The sequence below is a fragment of the Monodon monoceros genome, unplaced genomic scaffold, assembly GCF_005190385.1.
Source record: "Monodon monoceros isolate NGI ecotype Baffin Bay Population unplaced genomic scaffold, NGI_Narwhal_1 Super_Scaffold_18, whole genome shotgun sequence".
NCBI lineage: Eukaryota > Metazoa > Chordata > Mammalia > Artiodactyla > Monodontidae > Monodon > Monodon monoceros.
Genome location: NW_021703774.1, coordinates 51,603,981 through 51,622,307, shown reverse-complemented (window position 1 = coordinate 51,622,307; position 18,327 = coordinate 51,603,981). Strand labels below are relative to the sequence as shown.

The 18,327-nt window shown below is 40.4% G+C and overlaps 1 protein-coding gene across 16 annotated transcripts in view; it reads left to right on the top strand.

Annotated features, from left to right (window-relative positions):
* Window positions 1-18,327, top strand: part of PAPPA2 (pappalysin 2) — a 556,585-nt gene that overhangs the window by 355,060 nt on the left and 183,198 nt on the right. For all 16 annotated transcript variants that reach the window (XM_029227419.1, XM_029227421.1, XM_029227422.1 and 13 more), the window contains one exon: window positions 16,416-16,561. In XM_029227419.1, the coding sequence (XP_029083252.1) occupies window positions 16,416-16,561 (146 nt within the window). The remainder of the gene's footprint in view (window positions 1-16,415; window positions 16,562-18,327) is intronic.

The following is an 18,327-nucleotide window of genomic DNA, read 5'->3' as shown; positions in this document are numbered from 1 at the left end:
GGGGAAAGGGAAATCCAGCTGGAATAGAATATCCATGGTAAACACAGGGAGACCACAAGAGCGTGAGTCATCACTAGGCCATAGTCTGAACGTGATCGCTCAGCAAACAAATGGTCCTCAGACGGCTTCAAAGCATTAATGTCAAGGGCGGGAGAGGGAGAGAGATTGAGGAAAGGAAATGTATTCCTTAGATAGAATGCTGGCCCTGGCCTTCTGGAAAAGGAAGCACAACAGAGTGGCTGAAAGGGCATGCCTTTCTGGGCCCCAACTCTCAGAGGAGAGGAGAGGGTGAGAGATAAGCCAGGAGGTGAGAGCGAAGAAGGGAAGGTGAGGAGGTTGCCTCCGTGTATGTATACAGACTTCTCTTTCCTCAGCCACAACAGCACTTGCAACTTTCAGATGGACAGGAATGGTCTAGCATCTTTCTGTAATCCAAGTCTACAAATGGTAAGGCAAAAGGCAAACAAAACTCTTCCATCAAAAGAGGACACACATGTACTGAAGGCTTATGAGAACTTATTGCGTGAAAGGATGGAATTAGGAGCCTTTGTCCCTTGAGACATGATGACAGGCGAGCCTTGTCTGCGGGTTCCTATGACTTCAGGAGAAGTTGTGAGCACCATCAGAAGGGCCCAGAAAGTTTTGGTGGATTTGGATCTTCCTATGTTGTGTGTCCTTACAACCAGTCAGACTTGTCCTCGAGCATATGAGTGACAGGATATTTTTTAAACACCCATTTTATTATTTAGCTGTCCTTTGCACTTCATTGTTTCATCAAAAGGAGTCAAATATGGACACAGAAATGTTTTCTGCATTCCAATGTATATGTCCCACAGTGGAATTTATTTTAATTCCTTTCAGGGACTCAATATTGAGAAATATTTAGTCCATCACTAGAGGCAATACTGTACCATAGTTAGAGAAAGGGTTGTAGAATCAGAAGCATCTCAGTTCAAGTTTCAGCTTTCCGCCAATCACCAGCATAATGCAATAAGTGCTATGTTGGAGGGATACAGACTGTGCTAAGGTAGTACCTAGGCTAGAAACTAAGTCTGGACGCAGCAGTTGGGACGGATGTCAGGAAATTTTCCTGGAAGAGGTGACACCTCTACCGATTTTGATAATGGGTAGTTATTAGCAGAAAAGAACAAAGGAAAAGAACATTCTAGACTGAAGAAATATTTGTGAACTTTCATGGAACCAAGAGAGAGAACATAACAGGTGCAGAGCTGTAAGTACTTTGGGGATTTAGAAAAACAATGTAAGAGAAATAATGGCCAGAGACGAAGTTTGACAGGTAACCAGGGGCTGGAGAGTGTGTAAACTGAGAGAGTATGTGAAGGAGTGTCCTTAAAGATAGGAGGTAAACTAAGAACGTGATGACATACTGAAGCCAAGTGAAGAGGAAGGTTCAAGAAGAAAGTGATCAACAATGTCAAATGCCCCAGAAAGGTCAAGAAGGTAAGGACAGAAGGTGTCCACTGGGTAGAAAAACTGGGAGATTATTGGTGAATTTGAAGAGTCCAATTTTACTGAGAATGTTGAAGATGAAAGCAGAACATTTTTGAGTTCAATTCATAATTAACGATTTGTCATTGCATAATATTTATGAATTCAAAATCTAGGAAAAAATCATATGCTTTGAAATCATTAGTAAAAACAGAAGTTCCTCTTTTTCCTACTCCTTAGTTTCTTCTAAGTAGGAGTTATAACTAACTGGATTTGGGAGAAGGTGGCCTCAAAATATTTGTTCATGAACCCCAACTAACTAATCTACCTCTCCCTAATAAGTGGTTGGTTTCCTATTCTATCTCCTCTCACAATGAGTATTTCACACCTTCTAAGTCTTCTCAAGTTTCTGTACCCATCACTTCATCCCCACTCTTAGGAAAGCCCCTCACCTACTCCTTCACTAGGAAAGCAACATAAATTAGAGAAGCATTTCCTTAATGAAATGCCTGCCATCAATCCTCAAAACTATTTGCATTCTTTTCTCCCTTCCCTCCTCCCTTTCTAATGCATGAGAATCTTCCTCTTGATATTCAGGGAGATTCCCAGGAAGTGGTGCCTGAGACAAGAATTTTTGTAATTTACTGAGGGTTTCTTTTAGCAGAAAGGGATGAGGAAAACAGAATAAGTCAGGGCAAGGGTCTAAGCAAGCATGTGGTCTCACAGTTCAATCCCACAGGGAGCTCTGGAGCATGAATTGCGCCAAGGATTTGGTCCTATCTTGGGGCAAAGGGCTGGCTTTTTGTACCCTCCTGTCAATCAGTCATTGTCTGCCAGCTGCCCTGGGAGGAGAGAAGCATAATGTCCTGTGAGGCAGCTCCTATTTGGCGAAAGGGGATTTTTCCAAAGAAAAAAGTGAATTGTTAGCAGCCAATATTCACAGCAGCTAGGGGTTGGTGGTACTTGCTTAGGTAGAGCACCAACAGTATCCACCACACTCCTGTGTACGGTGTATCTCTCCTGATGTGTTCTGCATTTAATTACCTTAATTATATCTTTCTTTCCTTTTTATATTATCTCCTCTTACTGGTGTCTTCCTATTAAACTAATTTAGTAATGCTTAAATCTCCTATCATAAACATTTTCCATCCTCCTCTACATCTTCACTGTCACGATTCTTGTCTATGCTCATTATCTTCTCTTCCTTAAGAGCCACTCATTCTCCAGGCCACTGCAGTCTGGTTTCTGCCTCTACTGTTTTTCTGAAATTGCTGTTGTCAAAGTTACTGACCTTGTTTCTAGTTCTGATGGAGAATTTTCTGTTCTTCACTTACTTCAATCGCCAGGAACATTTGGATTGATATTCTCCCTTAGCCTTGGAGATGCCGACTCTCCTGGATTCCTTTCCTACCTCTTCATCACGGCTTCTCAGACCTCTCTGCCAATTTCTTTTCTTCCGCCTATTCCTTAAAGTTACTGTTCCTCAGTGTTTGATTCAATGTCTTCTCTTCTCACTCTGTATACCTTTTCCTCGGCCAGACTGAGGCTTTTGAGATCATCAGAAAAGATCACCCCTTCACTGTCCCATGATATGTAATTTAAGAGTAAACACGTATTTTGGGGGACTTCCCTGGTGGCGCAGTGTTTGGGAATCTGCCTGTCAATGCAGGGGACACGGGTTCGATCCCTGGTCCGGGAAGATCCCACATGCCGCAGAGGAACAAAGCCCGTGCACCACAACTACTGAAGCCTGCGAGCCTAGAGCCCGTGCTCCGCAACAAGAGATGCCACTGCAATGAGGAGCCCACGCACCGCAGCGAAGAGTAACCCCCGCTCGCCTCAACTAGAGAAAACCTGCATGCAGCAATGAAGAACCAATGCAGCCAAAAAAAAAAAAAAAAAGTAAACATATATTTTTAAACAAAGCAAAATCAATATTGTCTCTCTGTAGTCTTTCAAATTGTACACTTCTGGATATAATTTTGAAAATGAACTAACTAGTGCGTGCTCTCTCTCTCTCTCTCCCTCTGCTGGTTCCCTGAGGACACACTGTGTTGAGTATACCCCTTAGGAAGTCAGTAATGCACTACCTCATTCATTCTACAGTTTTCATTATCATCAGTTTCTGAATTTATATACTGCTCAGGTCTAAAAAACCATATATACACCTGTCTAATAAACATCTGTAATTTGGTTATCAGAGATGACTTCAAACGTTCACCCAGATCTGTTCCTCTTCCTATTTCTCACTTCAGTGAATTGTGCTAACCAGTTACTCAATTTAAAAACCTAGGAATCATTTTGGACTCTTCCTTTTCCTCACCCTAACCTCCTCCAATTAATCACCAATTGCTATTGATTCTTTTCCTAAATATCTCTCAAAGCCAGCCACAGCCTTCTAATAGGCTTCTCTGCCTCCAGTTTTGCAAGCCTCAAATCCATTCTCCATATTTTCTTAAGACCAGTCTTTCCAAAAAGTAAATCTAATCGCGTTTCTTCCTTGCTTTAAAGAACTCTAAACTTCTTATCATGGTTTGTAAGACCTTTCAAGATCCAGCTGCTGTTACCGTCTTCAGTGTCAGTCTTTCTACTTCTCTCCAGCTCTCATGAACTACTTCCCTTCTCTTATCCATTGGACCTTTCTACCAATGGCTGCATCTTCTTCCCATGCCATCTCCTCTCCAGGATAACTCCTTTTCATCTGCCAGGTTTTGGTATAGATGCCAATTCTGAGAAGACTTTCTCTTAATCTTGGTCAAGTGCTCTGGTCCACAGATTCTCACCACACCTTTTACTCTCTCTGCCAGAGTACCTGCTGAGTCCCAGTGTGACTGCCCGTTTCCCTGTCATCTCCCCATAAGGCCACCAACTCCATGATGGTAGGAGTGCTACCTGGGCTTGTCCATTGTATACTGGTTTTTCAGCACAGAGCCTGAGATTTAGTAGGTGCTTAGTAAATACTTTCTGAATTAGTGAGTGTGTTATCCCACCTCCTGAAATCAAAGTTTAAAGGATTTTCAATCATCAGTGGTTTTATAGGATTCATTCACCTTCCCCATGTCAACAGAATATAAAGTTGAGAGTTCAGTTTGGTGCATGTGTACTGTCAAAAGGAACTGACTTCTGTGGGGTGTGTGTGTGTGTGTGTGCACGTGTATGACATATTACAGAAAGAATGTTTTGCTTGAAAACAGGATTTGAAGAAAACCTTTAAAAATGTTCTAAAACAGTGGAAGAAAAAGCTATAGGAGAAGAGAAAAGAAACACAAAAAATGACTAAAATGCGGGATGACTTCAACTTTTACCATTAGTTGAAACACATCCTGTCGGCTCCAGTTACCCACAAGGACTACTTCTTCCGGGAAAAGCTTCCTATTTTTAAACCCAGTGTAATGTCTGTGGAATTACATTGCCCATTCCCACCCAGGCCCTGAGAGTTTATCATTATACAGTGTTTTTGCCAAGAATCTGCTCTGTCTTTAGTCATCAATAAAGAGTTGTCAAAAAGCGTGTATTTGGGGCTTTGGGCTTCAGCTTGGGGCATATTTTTGTCTCTTGCTCTCTACCAGAGACAGCAGATCCTATGTGCGACTCTTTGAAGTTTGACTCTTGTAGATGTAAATGGGCCCTGTGGTTTAAGTGGATTCTGCAGCAGGGCAGTACTGGTGAACTTGGGAGGGGGAAGAATGGGGTATTCTCTGCCTAATCTTCCAGTTAAAGCCCATCTGCACCATGGATATTTTCAACTAATATTAAATGAGCACTTAATAATATGCAGGATGATGTACTAAGTTGTTCTCACTCTGAGAAAGACATGGTACTTGACTTCTGGGCACATTGTCCCCCTAATGAAATAATGAAGCTCTATAATATTGAAATAAAGAATGCTCTATTTTATATATATATATACACACACATGCACATATGTATCTATGTAAAGACCTATATATACACATATCTGTATATATATACATAATACATATAAATGTTATACATATGCATACATGTAAATGTATATATATGTAAAGACCAACACAGAAGAATACAAATAAGAAGAGAAAATTAATTCAAATCCCATGACCTGTTTCATCCCCTTCTAGATACCTAGAGTGACATATGTATATGGTTTTAAATAAATAGAGTTATGTTATACTTACTCTTGTACCATCAGCTTTTTCACTCAATAATATGTTGGGAGCATTTTTCCATTTTAATAAGTATAAATCTAGATTATTTTTAATGACTTCATGGCATAAATATTATATACTTTTAATTTAACTTGCCAGATCCGTGTTAATGGGAATTTACATTATATTTTGCTATTATACTCTTGCTTGCTATTATGCTATTCTATTAGTAGAATATACTATGCTATTATACTGCCATGTTATTATACTATATATTTGTGCTATTATTCCATTGCTGTTGGTGCATATTTGAAACTCCTACAAATATCTTCTTAGGTTAAATATATAGAGGTAGGATTTCTACTGTTGGCAAACATTGCCAAAGTAGGCTTACGTATTGTAATTACATATTACAATCTGTTGTGTTATAGACTAGACTGAATGACTTAGAAACTCAGATTTTGGGGCTCATTTCAGGCTGGGGTGATTGGTGTGGGCCTCACGGAAAACGTGAGATAGAAAATGGGCCTTGAATGTCAGATCCATTTTTGATAACTATATATGTAAAGGAAGAACAGTATAAGCAAAGCAGGGAGGAAAAAAACAAAAACAAACAAACAAAATGACCCAAAACAAAAAAATCAGGGGCATATTTGACGTCAATGAGTCAATCAGTTTACCTCGATCAATGGCATAGTGGTGCTGGGGTGATCCTGGAAGGTAGGCTGGTCATCAGATTAAGGGCAACTTTGAGTGGCAACTTAAAGGAAACCTAAAGGACTATTGTGTAGGGCGCAGGGAGCCAAGAGTGAGCAGGAGAGCACCAGTTTTGATGTCATATGGTGTAGACGGGAGCGCACATAACATTAGAGGGAGAAAAATAAGAAGGCATTTTAGTACATGACAAATAAAGTAAAAAATGATCTATTCCAGACAGTGACAGTGGGAAGGGAAAAATAGGGATGTATTTTAGAGACTTTGTGAAAGAAGACTCTACAGAAGTTGGGACTAAACATCCAGTTAGTCACCAACTTCTATAGAATCTTCTTTCACAAAGTCTCTAAACCACGGCTGCCATCACCGAGTCATGCTATACCTGTTAGATCCACACCAGCAATGAGGGTGTGCCCCCATAGCCTTCCCCAAACCCTCACTGCCAGTGGCTGGGCACTGGAACACCATCGCCCAGCCCTGCTTGCAGACAGAGAAAGAAGAAGCAGTCAGAAGTAAGGTCTTCATGTTACTGTCACCTTCTAACTAGAGCACAGCTGATTGGTAGACTAAATCACATCTAGATCCCTAGGTGCAAGGGAGCTGGACAAATGTATATTTCAACTTTTCTGTCCTCCAGAAAAGGAAGACACAGGAGAGGGAGGGTAGAATTGATGTACACAAGCCAATTGACAATATCCACCAAAAACTTCTACAACACCTTATTAATGTCTGCTTCTCTAAGCTGGTTTTTCACTCTGTCCCCCATTCTTGCATATAGTTCCATGCACATTGTAATAGTGCCCTTCACCTTGCATTAGAATCATATTTTTCCATGGTTATCTTCCTCACTAGACTGAGCTTCTTGAAAAAGGGTTATGTCTTCTGTATCTTTTCATTGCCAAGGCCCAACACAGTGACTCACAGATCCTAGTGAAACCAATTGAAGAACAGAGGAAAGAATGTGTGCTTCGGAGTTAGAGGAACTTGGGTTTAATACTTGCCTCCAAAACTTACAAGCTGTGTGGTTTTGGGCAAGTGACTTTATCTCTCTAAGCTTTAGTTTCTTATCTGTAAAATGAAATAATTACGCTAACTTCATAGACTTGTGAGCTTACATGAGAAAATATATATGAAGCATCTACCATATATTTGGGATTCAGTTAATTGTGATCACTATTATTATTAGGGGCAAATAAATTATTGCCAGGTTAATGACTTATTCAATGGGTTTCTTAATGATTATTTATCTTGGCAGCAAGGCAGACTTTGAAGAGTTCAGTTTTTTTTTTTCCCTTCTGTATTATTATACTCTATTTTGCTTACTATTCTGAAAAACGTAAATTTTAAAATTTATCATTCTTTGCATTTTTTATGTTTATGCTGGTTCTGGGCTTTATCTTTTTTGGGGGTGCTGTGTTGGATCTTCATTGCTGTGTGCGAGCTTTATCTAGTTGTGGCGTGTGGGGTCTACTCTTCATTGCAGTGCATGGGCTTCTTATTTCAGTGGCTCCTCTTATTGCAGAGCAAGGATCTAGGCATGCAGGCTTCAGTATTTACAGCATGTGGACTCGGCAGTTGCAGCTCGCGGGCTCTAGTGCACGGGCTCAGTAGTTTTGGCCCATGGGCTTAGTTGCTCCACAGCATGTGGGATCTTCCCAGACCAGGGATCGAACCCGTGTCCCCTGCATTGGCGGGCGGATTCTTAACCACTGTGCCACCAGTGAAGTCCCTGGGCTTTATCTTTTTTGACCCTATTTTTTTAAATAGTTTTGTGCTATTCCTCTTTCCAAAATCTACATATGTTCTCTTAAAATTTTAGCTCAGCAGGGAGTTCCCTTACAGAACCTGTTCTTTTTGATGTTTATCTCCTTTCTGCTTTATTGGGACAATCTAGAATTACATTAATTTTCAAGGTTTATGCCCTTCTACCTCCAAAGGGCCATTTTCCCCTTGAGAGTCCTAGGCCTTGGAATCATTACTCCCTTTTGGAAATCTGTTTTACTCAAGCTCTAGTCCTTGATGTTACCAGCCTCGGCTATTGAAAAATTTAAATAGAGTTTCTTTCATTAAAGGAACTCTTACATTCCATGTCACGATCTAGTTCTTTCTTATTAATAAGAATTAAAATAAATTATCATGACCCTTTGTTGTTTCCTGACCTTTTTGAGAGATATTATCAGGAAGTCAGAGAAAGTATTTATCAGAAGTGCTGCTATTGCTATTAGCAGCACCAGCCTTCTGGCAGAGACATTCTCATCTGATGTTCTGGTTCATCACTATATTTTTATTTTGTGTCCATTTTGGAAACTGCTTTTGGAATGTATCAAAACTATCCCTTGCCTGACCATGCCAACAGTACTTTACGCCTAGAAAATGTTCATTGCTATTTTATTTTCACTAAATGTTTTCCATTGTGGGTTTACTTCAGGTGTCAGATTTCAGTTGTGTTTGCTTCCTTTTGCACTGTGGTATTACTTCTATTTCATTTAACTTTATTTCTTTCAAGCAAGGTATACCCGTTCTCAGACATAGTCTATGATTAGCTCCCCATCAAGTCTTTAAGATGATACTTGCTTTCCTATGTTATGATTTTTGAACTTTGTTGCTGGCTATGTAGACATCTGAGACCATAGGTACTGTTATTGATAATATAAGGTTTATTGACAACTGTTTATGTGTGATTTTAGATGTTATCTCATTTTTCTTCCCAATAAGTATATGCAGATTATACTTTCGTTATTGTCGTTTTACAAATAAGGACACTGAGGTGTAATGATGGTAGGCACCTTGCCAATGCCACATGGCCAGTGAGTGTTAGAGGTGGGACATGAGACCAAGTCATTCTGGCTTAAACACCTGTTCTCAGGATGCTGACACATGCTACCTATGACTTTTGGTTTGGTTATTTTTTCTTAAGTTCAACTGGGTATCACTTCCACCATGCGTTTCTTTTCCCTTATCCAGACCCAATAAGTTATCTGGGTATTCTTATGCTCCCCTTCCAAATAAATTTCAGCGTATGACTCCCTTGATAAGGTAGGTAAACTACTACCAAGAACTGGAAACGTGGGATTTACTATTTTCTGCCTCAGAAGGCAATCACAAGTTCTTTTAAAACAAATTCTTTCGACACCATCTTTTGAAGCCAGATTTTTATTCTCTGTATGCTCTTTTCTTTTCCAAAGATACTATATGTTTAAATGAAAGAAGATATATTCATTTTCTATTCCTGCTGCAACAAGTGACCACAGGCTTATTGGTTGAAAACAACACATATTTATTAACTTATTGTCCTATAGGTCAGAAGTTTGACATGGTTCTCACTGAGCTAACATCAAGGTGTTGTTAGAGTTGCATATCTTTCTGGAGGTTCTACAGGAGAAACCATTTCTTGACCTTTTCCAGCTTCTAAAGGCTGCCCACATTCTTTGGCTTGCTGCCCCCTTCCTTCCCTCAACTTCAAAGCCAGAAATGTAGCATTTCTCTGAGTCTACTTCTGTTGCCACCTCTCTTCCCTGACAACAGGTGGGAAAGGTTCTCTGCTTACAAAGACTCATGTAATTAGATTGGGCCCACTCAGATAATCCAGAATAGTCTCCCCATCTCAAAGTCTGTACTCTTAACCACCTCTGCAAAATCCATTTTGCCATGTAAAGTAATAGATTCCCAGGTTCCAGGGACTAGGACATGGACGTCTTTGGGAGCATTATTCTGCCTACCACAGAAGATATTATGACATTAGACTTCAAGTCCTTTAAATCTCCAGTTAGCTCTTTTATTTCAACCTCAAGTTCTTACAACAGATAAAACTTTCTAGAGAATAATTTCATTTTACTTCCAGTAGTAATACTTTTTCCCACATGCATTAGCAAAAGTGAGTTTTTTGGGTGTAATAATTCCTGTCAGTTTCTCCATATTTGAATTTCAAGAAGAAAATGTGTTCCCAGTTGATTATGTCTGAGTGATGATGATATCTAGCCTCTTTGGGGACATTCAGAAGAGAAACAATAATCATCATGATGTCTTTTCTTCCTGGGATCATTAGTAGGTGGTTGATTATAATGAGGGGAGTGAAGTGAAGAGGGGGAGTATTGAAGGAAGAATCCTGGCTTTTCTTCCTGTGTCATGGAGAGGGTGATAGAGGTGGCATCAATTCAGAGAGAGACAATGGAGGAGAAGTGGGTGTGGGGAAGAAGACTGTGAGTTCAGTCAGAGACGAACGGAATATCCTCCAGTCCACATACCCCCTGGGGGCGAATGATGTCATGCTACCATTAATAATCAAATTACATGAGCTCAGTGTATAGCTATAAAATCTTATCCTCATACGTTGTCCTCTTTCTCTAGTATTTTTGGGAGTCTTCGGAAGGGTGTGCCTTAAAAATTCATGCCCACTGGCTTCTGTGGTTCTACTGCTGTTTGCTGTTGAATACTGGCAATGGTATTTACCTTGTCTGCTGACACTCAGCATTTCCAGCTGATGCTCTGCCCTCACTGTTTCTCTAGGGAAAAGCTGGCCTTATTAGAGAACTGGCTTCTAATGCAACCCAAGGCTGTAAAACTCTCAAGTGTTAGAATGGTGCTGACACCCCTTAATTCTTTCCAGAAATGGAGAGAGTGTCCCTTCTCTTCAATTGGTACTTCATTTTGTTATTAGGCCATAAAGCATGGCTTATGTATCCTGGGTTGTACCAGTTTTCTTACAAAAAGAGTTCTTTTTGTTTCTTCCTGAGGAACTCGAAATCCAGTCTATAAAATTAGGTAATGGACAAAATACCATTGTGGTTCTTCCCTGTTCTTGCCTTTTTATCTTCCTGTGGACACTGTCACATACTGCCTCTGTGTTTAGCCAAAACTCAGACACTTCTTGCAAATATATCCATGGAAAAAATGTCCACAGATTCAGTAGTTGGACCACTATTTGAGATGCATTAAAGCTCACTGTGTCCGAATTTTGTTTGTGCTCAGGTAGAACCACCCATAACATTGACATGTTGGCTTCAAGATGTCTGTGGGTGATCTAGGTAGAGGGAGATATATATATCTACCTGAGAGTTTTCCAAATACTGATGGTGCTTCAAAGTTTGAGAGTGGAAAAGTTCCCAAAGGTGAACAAGGAGAGTGACAAAAGAATGGACTACAAACAGGACCCCAGGGAATAACTTTTAAGGATTAGAAGGGGAAAGAGAAACCCACAAAGGAGACTGAGAATCAGTGGTCACAAAAGCAAGAAGAGAATCAGGAAAGAGCGTTGCAATAAAAGCAGAGAAGCAGAGAACTTTAAGAAGCAGGAAGTAACTAACAATATAAAAATGAACCAAAGGATTCCAATAAGAAGGTGAATGAATTTTTTCCATTTTTGTGGGGAGGGACAACTAGGAGGTTACTAACAACTTCAACAAAAGCATTTTTGATAAAGTGGTTCTCATGAAAGCCAGGTTACAGTGGGATTAGTGGATACATGAAAAAAAGGGAAACAAATGGGAGATGAAGAAATTATCCTTTCAAGAAGTTTGAATTGGAAAGGAAGAGGGTACTAGCTATGGTTTTCTCAGAAACCTCATCTTGTAGGACAAGAGGAAAGGGAATAAAAATAGGTAAGGAAGTAAATGTTTTGAGTGTGTGTGTGTGTGTGTGTGTGCGTGTGTGTATGTATGGGGGGGAGTGATAGAGTGCATGATAAATGGCTTCAATTTTATCATCGAAGAAGGAGGCACGATTATCTAAGAGTCAGAGGAGATTGAGGTTGCTGGGGGAGAAGGGGCAAGAAAAGGTAAAGAAGGGTAAAGATTTCAAATAGTTCCTGAAGAGGAGATGACCATAATCAAATACAAGTTTAGACAAGTAGAACTAAAGATCCACATGAGATCAGAAAATCCACCTGAGTAAAGGTGACAATGAGAATGGTGTGCAAGGGTCATTGGCGATAAGGAAGTAAAACATAAGACTGTGTTTTCAGTGGATGTTTCACATACATGTTGAAATTTCCTCAGGTGACTCTAGGATCTAAGGTAAGGGGGAAGACTGTGAGTCAGACTGTGAAGCCCTTGATGTGTACAGAGCAACCAAGAGATGGGACAATGAAAGAAAGTAGAAAGTATATGGTGACATAGTAGAGTACCATGTGCCCAATAGCAGGAGGACTTTGACAGAGAATAAAAAACAGTTTTCTGGGCTTCCCTGGTGGCGCAGTGGTTGAGAGTCCGCCTGCCGATGCGGGGGACATGGGTTCGTGCCCCGGTCTGGGAAGATCCCACATGCCGCGGAGCGGCTGGGCCCGGGAGCCATGACCGCTGAGCCTGTGCATCTGGAGCCTGTGCTCCGCAATGGGAGAGGCCACAGCAGTGAGAGGCCCACGTACCGCAAAAAAACCCCCAAAAAACACTAAGTTTTCAGAGTGGCACTAGGCAGCTGGGAGGATGCTAGTTGGTACTCTGAGGACCTGTAAGCCCCATGGTGTGAGCACCGTCCAAGGACTGGGGGAGTAGGTCAAAGGGGATATTCACCCAGAGGAGGAAGCATAGTTGGCAAAGTGGATAGCAGACGGGGGTGGCAGAGGGAACCCTTCTGTGTATTTTGGGTCAAGAACCATGGTGTACAGTAATGACAAGAAGATTTAGATTTAACCAAACCCAAATATCCCAGATTTGGCACCGGTCATTTCTGTGATGGGAATTGGCTGAGGGTCCTTGGGAGCATCTGGTTTTGTTCTAATGGAGGCTGCCTTACCCCTGTGGAGTGCAGTCAGGATCTTCCTCTGGAGGGAGCTTGGTCTGACTGTGGGAAGCAGGGCCCTGGGTCCCAATCTCAGGGCATACATGCATGCGTCTTGTATGTCTTGTTTTTTAACATGTGAATTTTTGATGCTGACTCAACTTCCTTCAGACAGCTCAGGATCTTTTTCTTCTTTCTGGCCTGAATCATTTCTAACAGTCTATAAAGGAGTTATTCAACTGACTATTAAACTAGAGCACAAGAGGCATTATTTTTATATCCTTTCACTTTTACTTAGTCAGAAACTAAGCAAGAGTGGGGCTTGCATGGACACTTAGATACTAGAGTGTGGCTAGGGGTCAGCGGTCAAGGGACCCCAACAGAAATCATCTGGGGGACAAAGGAATGTGGTGGGCTGGACACCAGGCAATGTTTAATCCCAAACCAGTAGGTCACAGTGATAAAATAGTGAGGCAGCTGCGCATTCTTCCAGGAGGCATGTCAGAAATAATAGACTCAGGCAATGGGCAGAACAACTTGATATGTCAGCCTCAAGGAAAGCTTGTTTTTGAGAAAATTTTTTATAAAGGTCAAGGTGCAGCTTCTCTTTGGTCTGTCTGAGTCCTCAGGGAGAAGTTCATGGTGAGTATCTCAGTCTAGAATGTGGAGAGGATGAGTAAAGGGAGATCCTGGCAGAAATTAAGTAGATCAATGCAGTTCACCTCTCTTCATACATAGTTCTGGTCAGTTCACGGTCCCATGCTTTTTATGAAAGTTATGTATGTCGTTTCACCCTTCTTTGAACAATTAAGTTCTTTTGGTTGGATGACAAGTTTATCTCTTAATAAATCATTTCTGAAGCAAGATGTTAAGCTCTGAATTTTAGAATAATGGCCATTTTCTCCACCCTAGGTCTGAGCCAGGCTCTGGTCACATTAGTGGAGAAGCTAAGACGTTTATCTTAATTAGCTCTGATTAAATTCTGAAATGGCGTACATGTGTTATAATAGGCAAGGCAGTCTACATGCAAACTGGACACCCTGCTATCTACACTTTGCCCTTTTTTGGTTTATGGAATAATCTGGACAAAAATCTGTCTTCAACAAAATAAAGCGTTCCTGTATCAATTCAATTAGTGACTGTTTCCAACTGTCTCTAGCTTTTAAAAATGTATTTTATCCCTTATACTTGCCAACTTCTATCTATATCTCTATGGAGTGCAGGAATTAGAGTGGCTGTACCCAGTTTTCCACAAGTATGACATAAACACTCTCATCTGGAAGGGTAATTTATGGCTGGAGAGTGGAATGGGCAACGAAGAAATGGGAGATGAGTAGAATCAGCTAATGAGCTGGTAGTGGAGGAAGAGGCCTCTTGGAGGGTGGCTCAAGGGAAATTAGTGGAACTGCTGGGTTGAGGGAGGATAGAAGGATGATGGCCAAGACTGGTAAGTGGCAGACAGAGAAGCCAGGAACACACAGATAGCCCAAGTAAACCATGCCAGGAACAGGGGTATTTGGGGAAAGTGAGGGGGGAGGAAAGAGAGAAAACTGTCAAGTTACCAATTCCTAATTTTAATGGGAGCTCTGGAATAGGAACAGAGGGTGTAGATTTTCTTTCTTGGTACCCTGAGCTGTACATAGGCTATCACTGATCCTCTCTGCCCTTATTTCTTTCTCTTATTTTCTATTTGTTTCTTTTTTCCCTTTTCTTTCTTCTTTCTCTCTCTCCTCCCATCCACCCTCCCTCTTCTCCTTCTATCTGACCAATTAGACCACCTCCGTGTTGAAGAGTTACTTGATGTCATCATAACTCCAAACCATCAATTTATCAATACAGGAAATTGTAATTATTTTTAATAAAGGAGAAAAGGAAAGGGAATGTGACTAATGTCCAGGGAAAACCAGGCAACAGTTCAAAAAACACTCCAGGAAAGTATCAGAAGGAATATCCCTCTGATCACATCTGACACCACTTCATGAAATCTGGATGATTTATTGGGGATGAGAATTACTTTTCCAAGATATTATAAGTCAATAAGAAAGAATATTTTAAAATCCCCATTCTCTCAAGCATATTTGGTTCTAAAGCAAAATCTTTTTGTGTTTCTTTACTTTTATTCCCCTTTTTGGTTCTGTGCCAAAGAACATAAACACAGTCTCCTTTGGGATCTCTATTTCTTGAGTACTCCTTGCCAGTATATCCTACATGTGGATTAAATAGATGGCATCAACAGTGTAGTTGGGAGGCAGAGTGAATGGAAGAAGAAGGGTCTTGCTCTTCTAGCCTGAGCTTCTGGGTTGAGAGATTTCAGTGTCTGCAGCTTGTCTACCAGAATAGCAAGAATAAAGCGTGAATCTATAAAGGAAATTTCAACTGTGTTGAGAGAGCTGTCTGCACAGTTGAAGCTGTGATAGGATCATTCCTATCTTTGGAGTGGCATTCCCATGGCCACTGTAGGACGCATCCAGTGAATCCAAGGGGCCACTGGGTTCTGGTTTAGTTGTTCTTTCTTAAAATAGCTCTTCATTGAGTATGATGAGGCTCTGTTTGCCCATAGTAAAGTTTTAAGATTCACTGATGCCAGGAAGATGAAGGTCTTTGACTATATATGAGCTTAAAAAAAGATCAAATGCTTGTTTCCCTTTTTTAATGGGCCGTGGGGCATGTGTTTTTAATAGACCTTTAAGTCTGTGAATAAGTTCAAACATAATATTACCTAGTGCTTTGAAGGCCACCAATAGAGATACTTGGTGAGTATCACAAGGTAGTCGGAGTAGGGGTAGAGAGTCTGTGGATTAAGGTACTAGAAAGAGAAATATATATAAAATTAACATTCTTTGCAGTAGCTTATGATATCCTCTCCTACCTATAACTCATCTCTTTTTTACCTGTTTTACTTTATATTTTCTGGCCACTATTTACCTTTAAAAATATGCCTGAAGCAAGCATATACTGAAATAGAGATTCAATCGGTCTTCTTATCATAATAATGATCATGCAGTGTGATGGAAAGAACCAGGGACTGAGAGTTGAAAGGCCTTCTTCACCGTGGGCTGGGGTGGGGGTGGGGATAACTCTCAGGGCATAGAGTTAAGGGTATTACTGGATTTATCTTGAAGAAATAATCTGGGTGTAGAGTGGAGAATTGAGTATGATGTCAAATACTGACTATCCATATAAATATTGTGGTGCTAAAAAGGTAGGATATTATTTATCTTGGAATAAATATCCTAAATGTGTATTAGTGCATTTTTGAGAGCTTCATAATACCTGGTCTTGCCCTCTCTGCTCCTCTCCTCTAAAAAGCAATGCTGGTTGGGAGAGTCAGAGTCTGATTAGGTCTGGTTCTACTGTTCTCTATGGACTGACCCTTTGGTGTGACATTTCCTCCTCTTACATGCTCTCCAGGGCGTACATGAGTGTGAAGGAGCTGAAAGAGGCACTGCAGCTCAACAGCACTCACTTCCTCAACGTCTACTTTGCCAGCTCAGTGCGGGAAGACCTTGCAGGTGCTGCCACCTGGCCTTGGGACAAGGAAGCCATCAGTCACCTGGGTAAGTAAAGTGAAGACCAACTATAGTAGGAAAAATGAGGAGATTGGAAGGGAATCCATGAAAGTGCATTTGGGGAAAAAACAGAGAGAAAAATAAATTTACTTAATGAATTAGCTGCTTTGGGCTGAGAATAGCTTTTGGGAGAATCTCTCAAAATGTTTCAGTGCAGACAGGTAAGATGTATTAGAGCAAACAGTGGCAAAAACTCAGAATGTCCTAGACCGAATCTATAATCTAGATGTTAATAAATTGCTGACATGGAATAAGATCCATTTTATGTCTTGGAGAGCCTCAAGGGGGAAACTAGCAAGAAGGTGGCTAGACTATGAAACCTGGTTTGCAGTAAACACTGAGCCAGAAGATTGCTGGGCTTCTTGCATGGATTGGAATCCTGAGGAGATTCTGGGAAATTAAAACAGGTGGGGAGCTTGTCTGCTTGCCTAGGAAAAAGGTGACACCTTAATACTGAGTGGAACTACTGCATGCTTAAGAAAGATAATTCCTTTTATTACAATATCTTATCATTATTATAAAGGAAATATTACTGACCAATCAATAGAATCATTAAATCAGTTTATGTGGGTGAAGAGTAAAATTATTCATTATAATTTGTATATACTTTCAAAGAGTCTTGTATAGGATTCTACCAAAACTTACTTTAAAACTGAATTACCATAATTGAGAGGAATTTTTCATGTTGGAAAGAGAATGCTTGAAAGAGACCAGAAACCATTTTATGAGTGATTTAAAAGAGATTATGCAAAATTAATCTTCTTGGTAGTCAAATACAAAGCAGAGAGAAATAAACTGAATAAACATCACATAATACTGTATATGTCAAACCCATGTATGATGGGTCATTGTGAAGTGGAGTCCAGAGTATTGAAATGATAATCAAATAAAATATGAACAAGTGTCCAAACAATTGGGGAAGGAAGATGATGCGCAGTAGGTTAGCAATAGGTGAAAACATGTTGTGGCTGTTCAAGAGGAAACCAGAACATAAAAATCCTTGTAGTGAATCAGGTCAACATCCAGAAGGGTTATATATCTCAAGCAAAGGAGGAGACAATGAAAAGTTAAACCTGTGGTGATCCAAACTGAATGCTTTGTTATTATGCTGGATTTCATTGGCTCTATAGTATCTGATACAGTTTTAAGGCTCTGCAGTCCTTTTATCACTAAATTTTGTATTTTCAGTTCTCAGTATATTAGAAGTCAGAAATTTGTGAGATGAGTGGAGCTTTCCAGATGAAAGCTAATGTGAGTCATTCTAGTCTTCAAAGTAGCAACAAGTGGGCTAGAAGGTTATATTCCAATAATTCATTTAGCAGTGAGTTTGAGTATCTTGAATTATCCTCATGAAAAACAATACTAGCAGAGGAGCATGTAACACGGTAAGAAATTACCTCCAAATTGGTTCATACCTGATTCACCAAAGGTTACCTTTTCGGTATATATGACAGCTAGGTTTACCCAGCAGTTGTTTCTATGAATCCCACGTCTATCATTGAGTACTGAATCTACTTGCTCAAAAAACCTAAAAAAATGATCTTCCTGGCCATTATGGAGACAAATCTTGGCCTCTTGATAAGAATTATTGGACTGGCAGCAGAGCCCTGAATATTTTTCTAACTTTGTTGGCACTAGGCCATTGACAAGATTCATTTAACTATAAAAGTGGGTAAAATAACACCCCTCCAAAAATTAACTATTTGAAGACATCAGCCAAGACAACGAGGATTTGAGGGACCCAATCCCAGTGA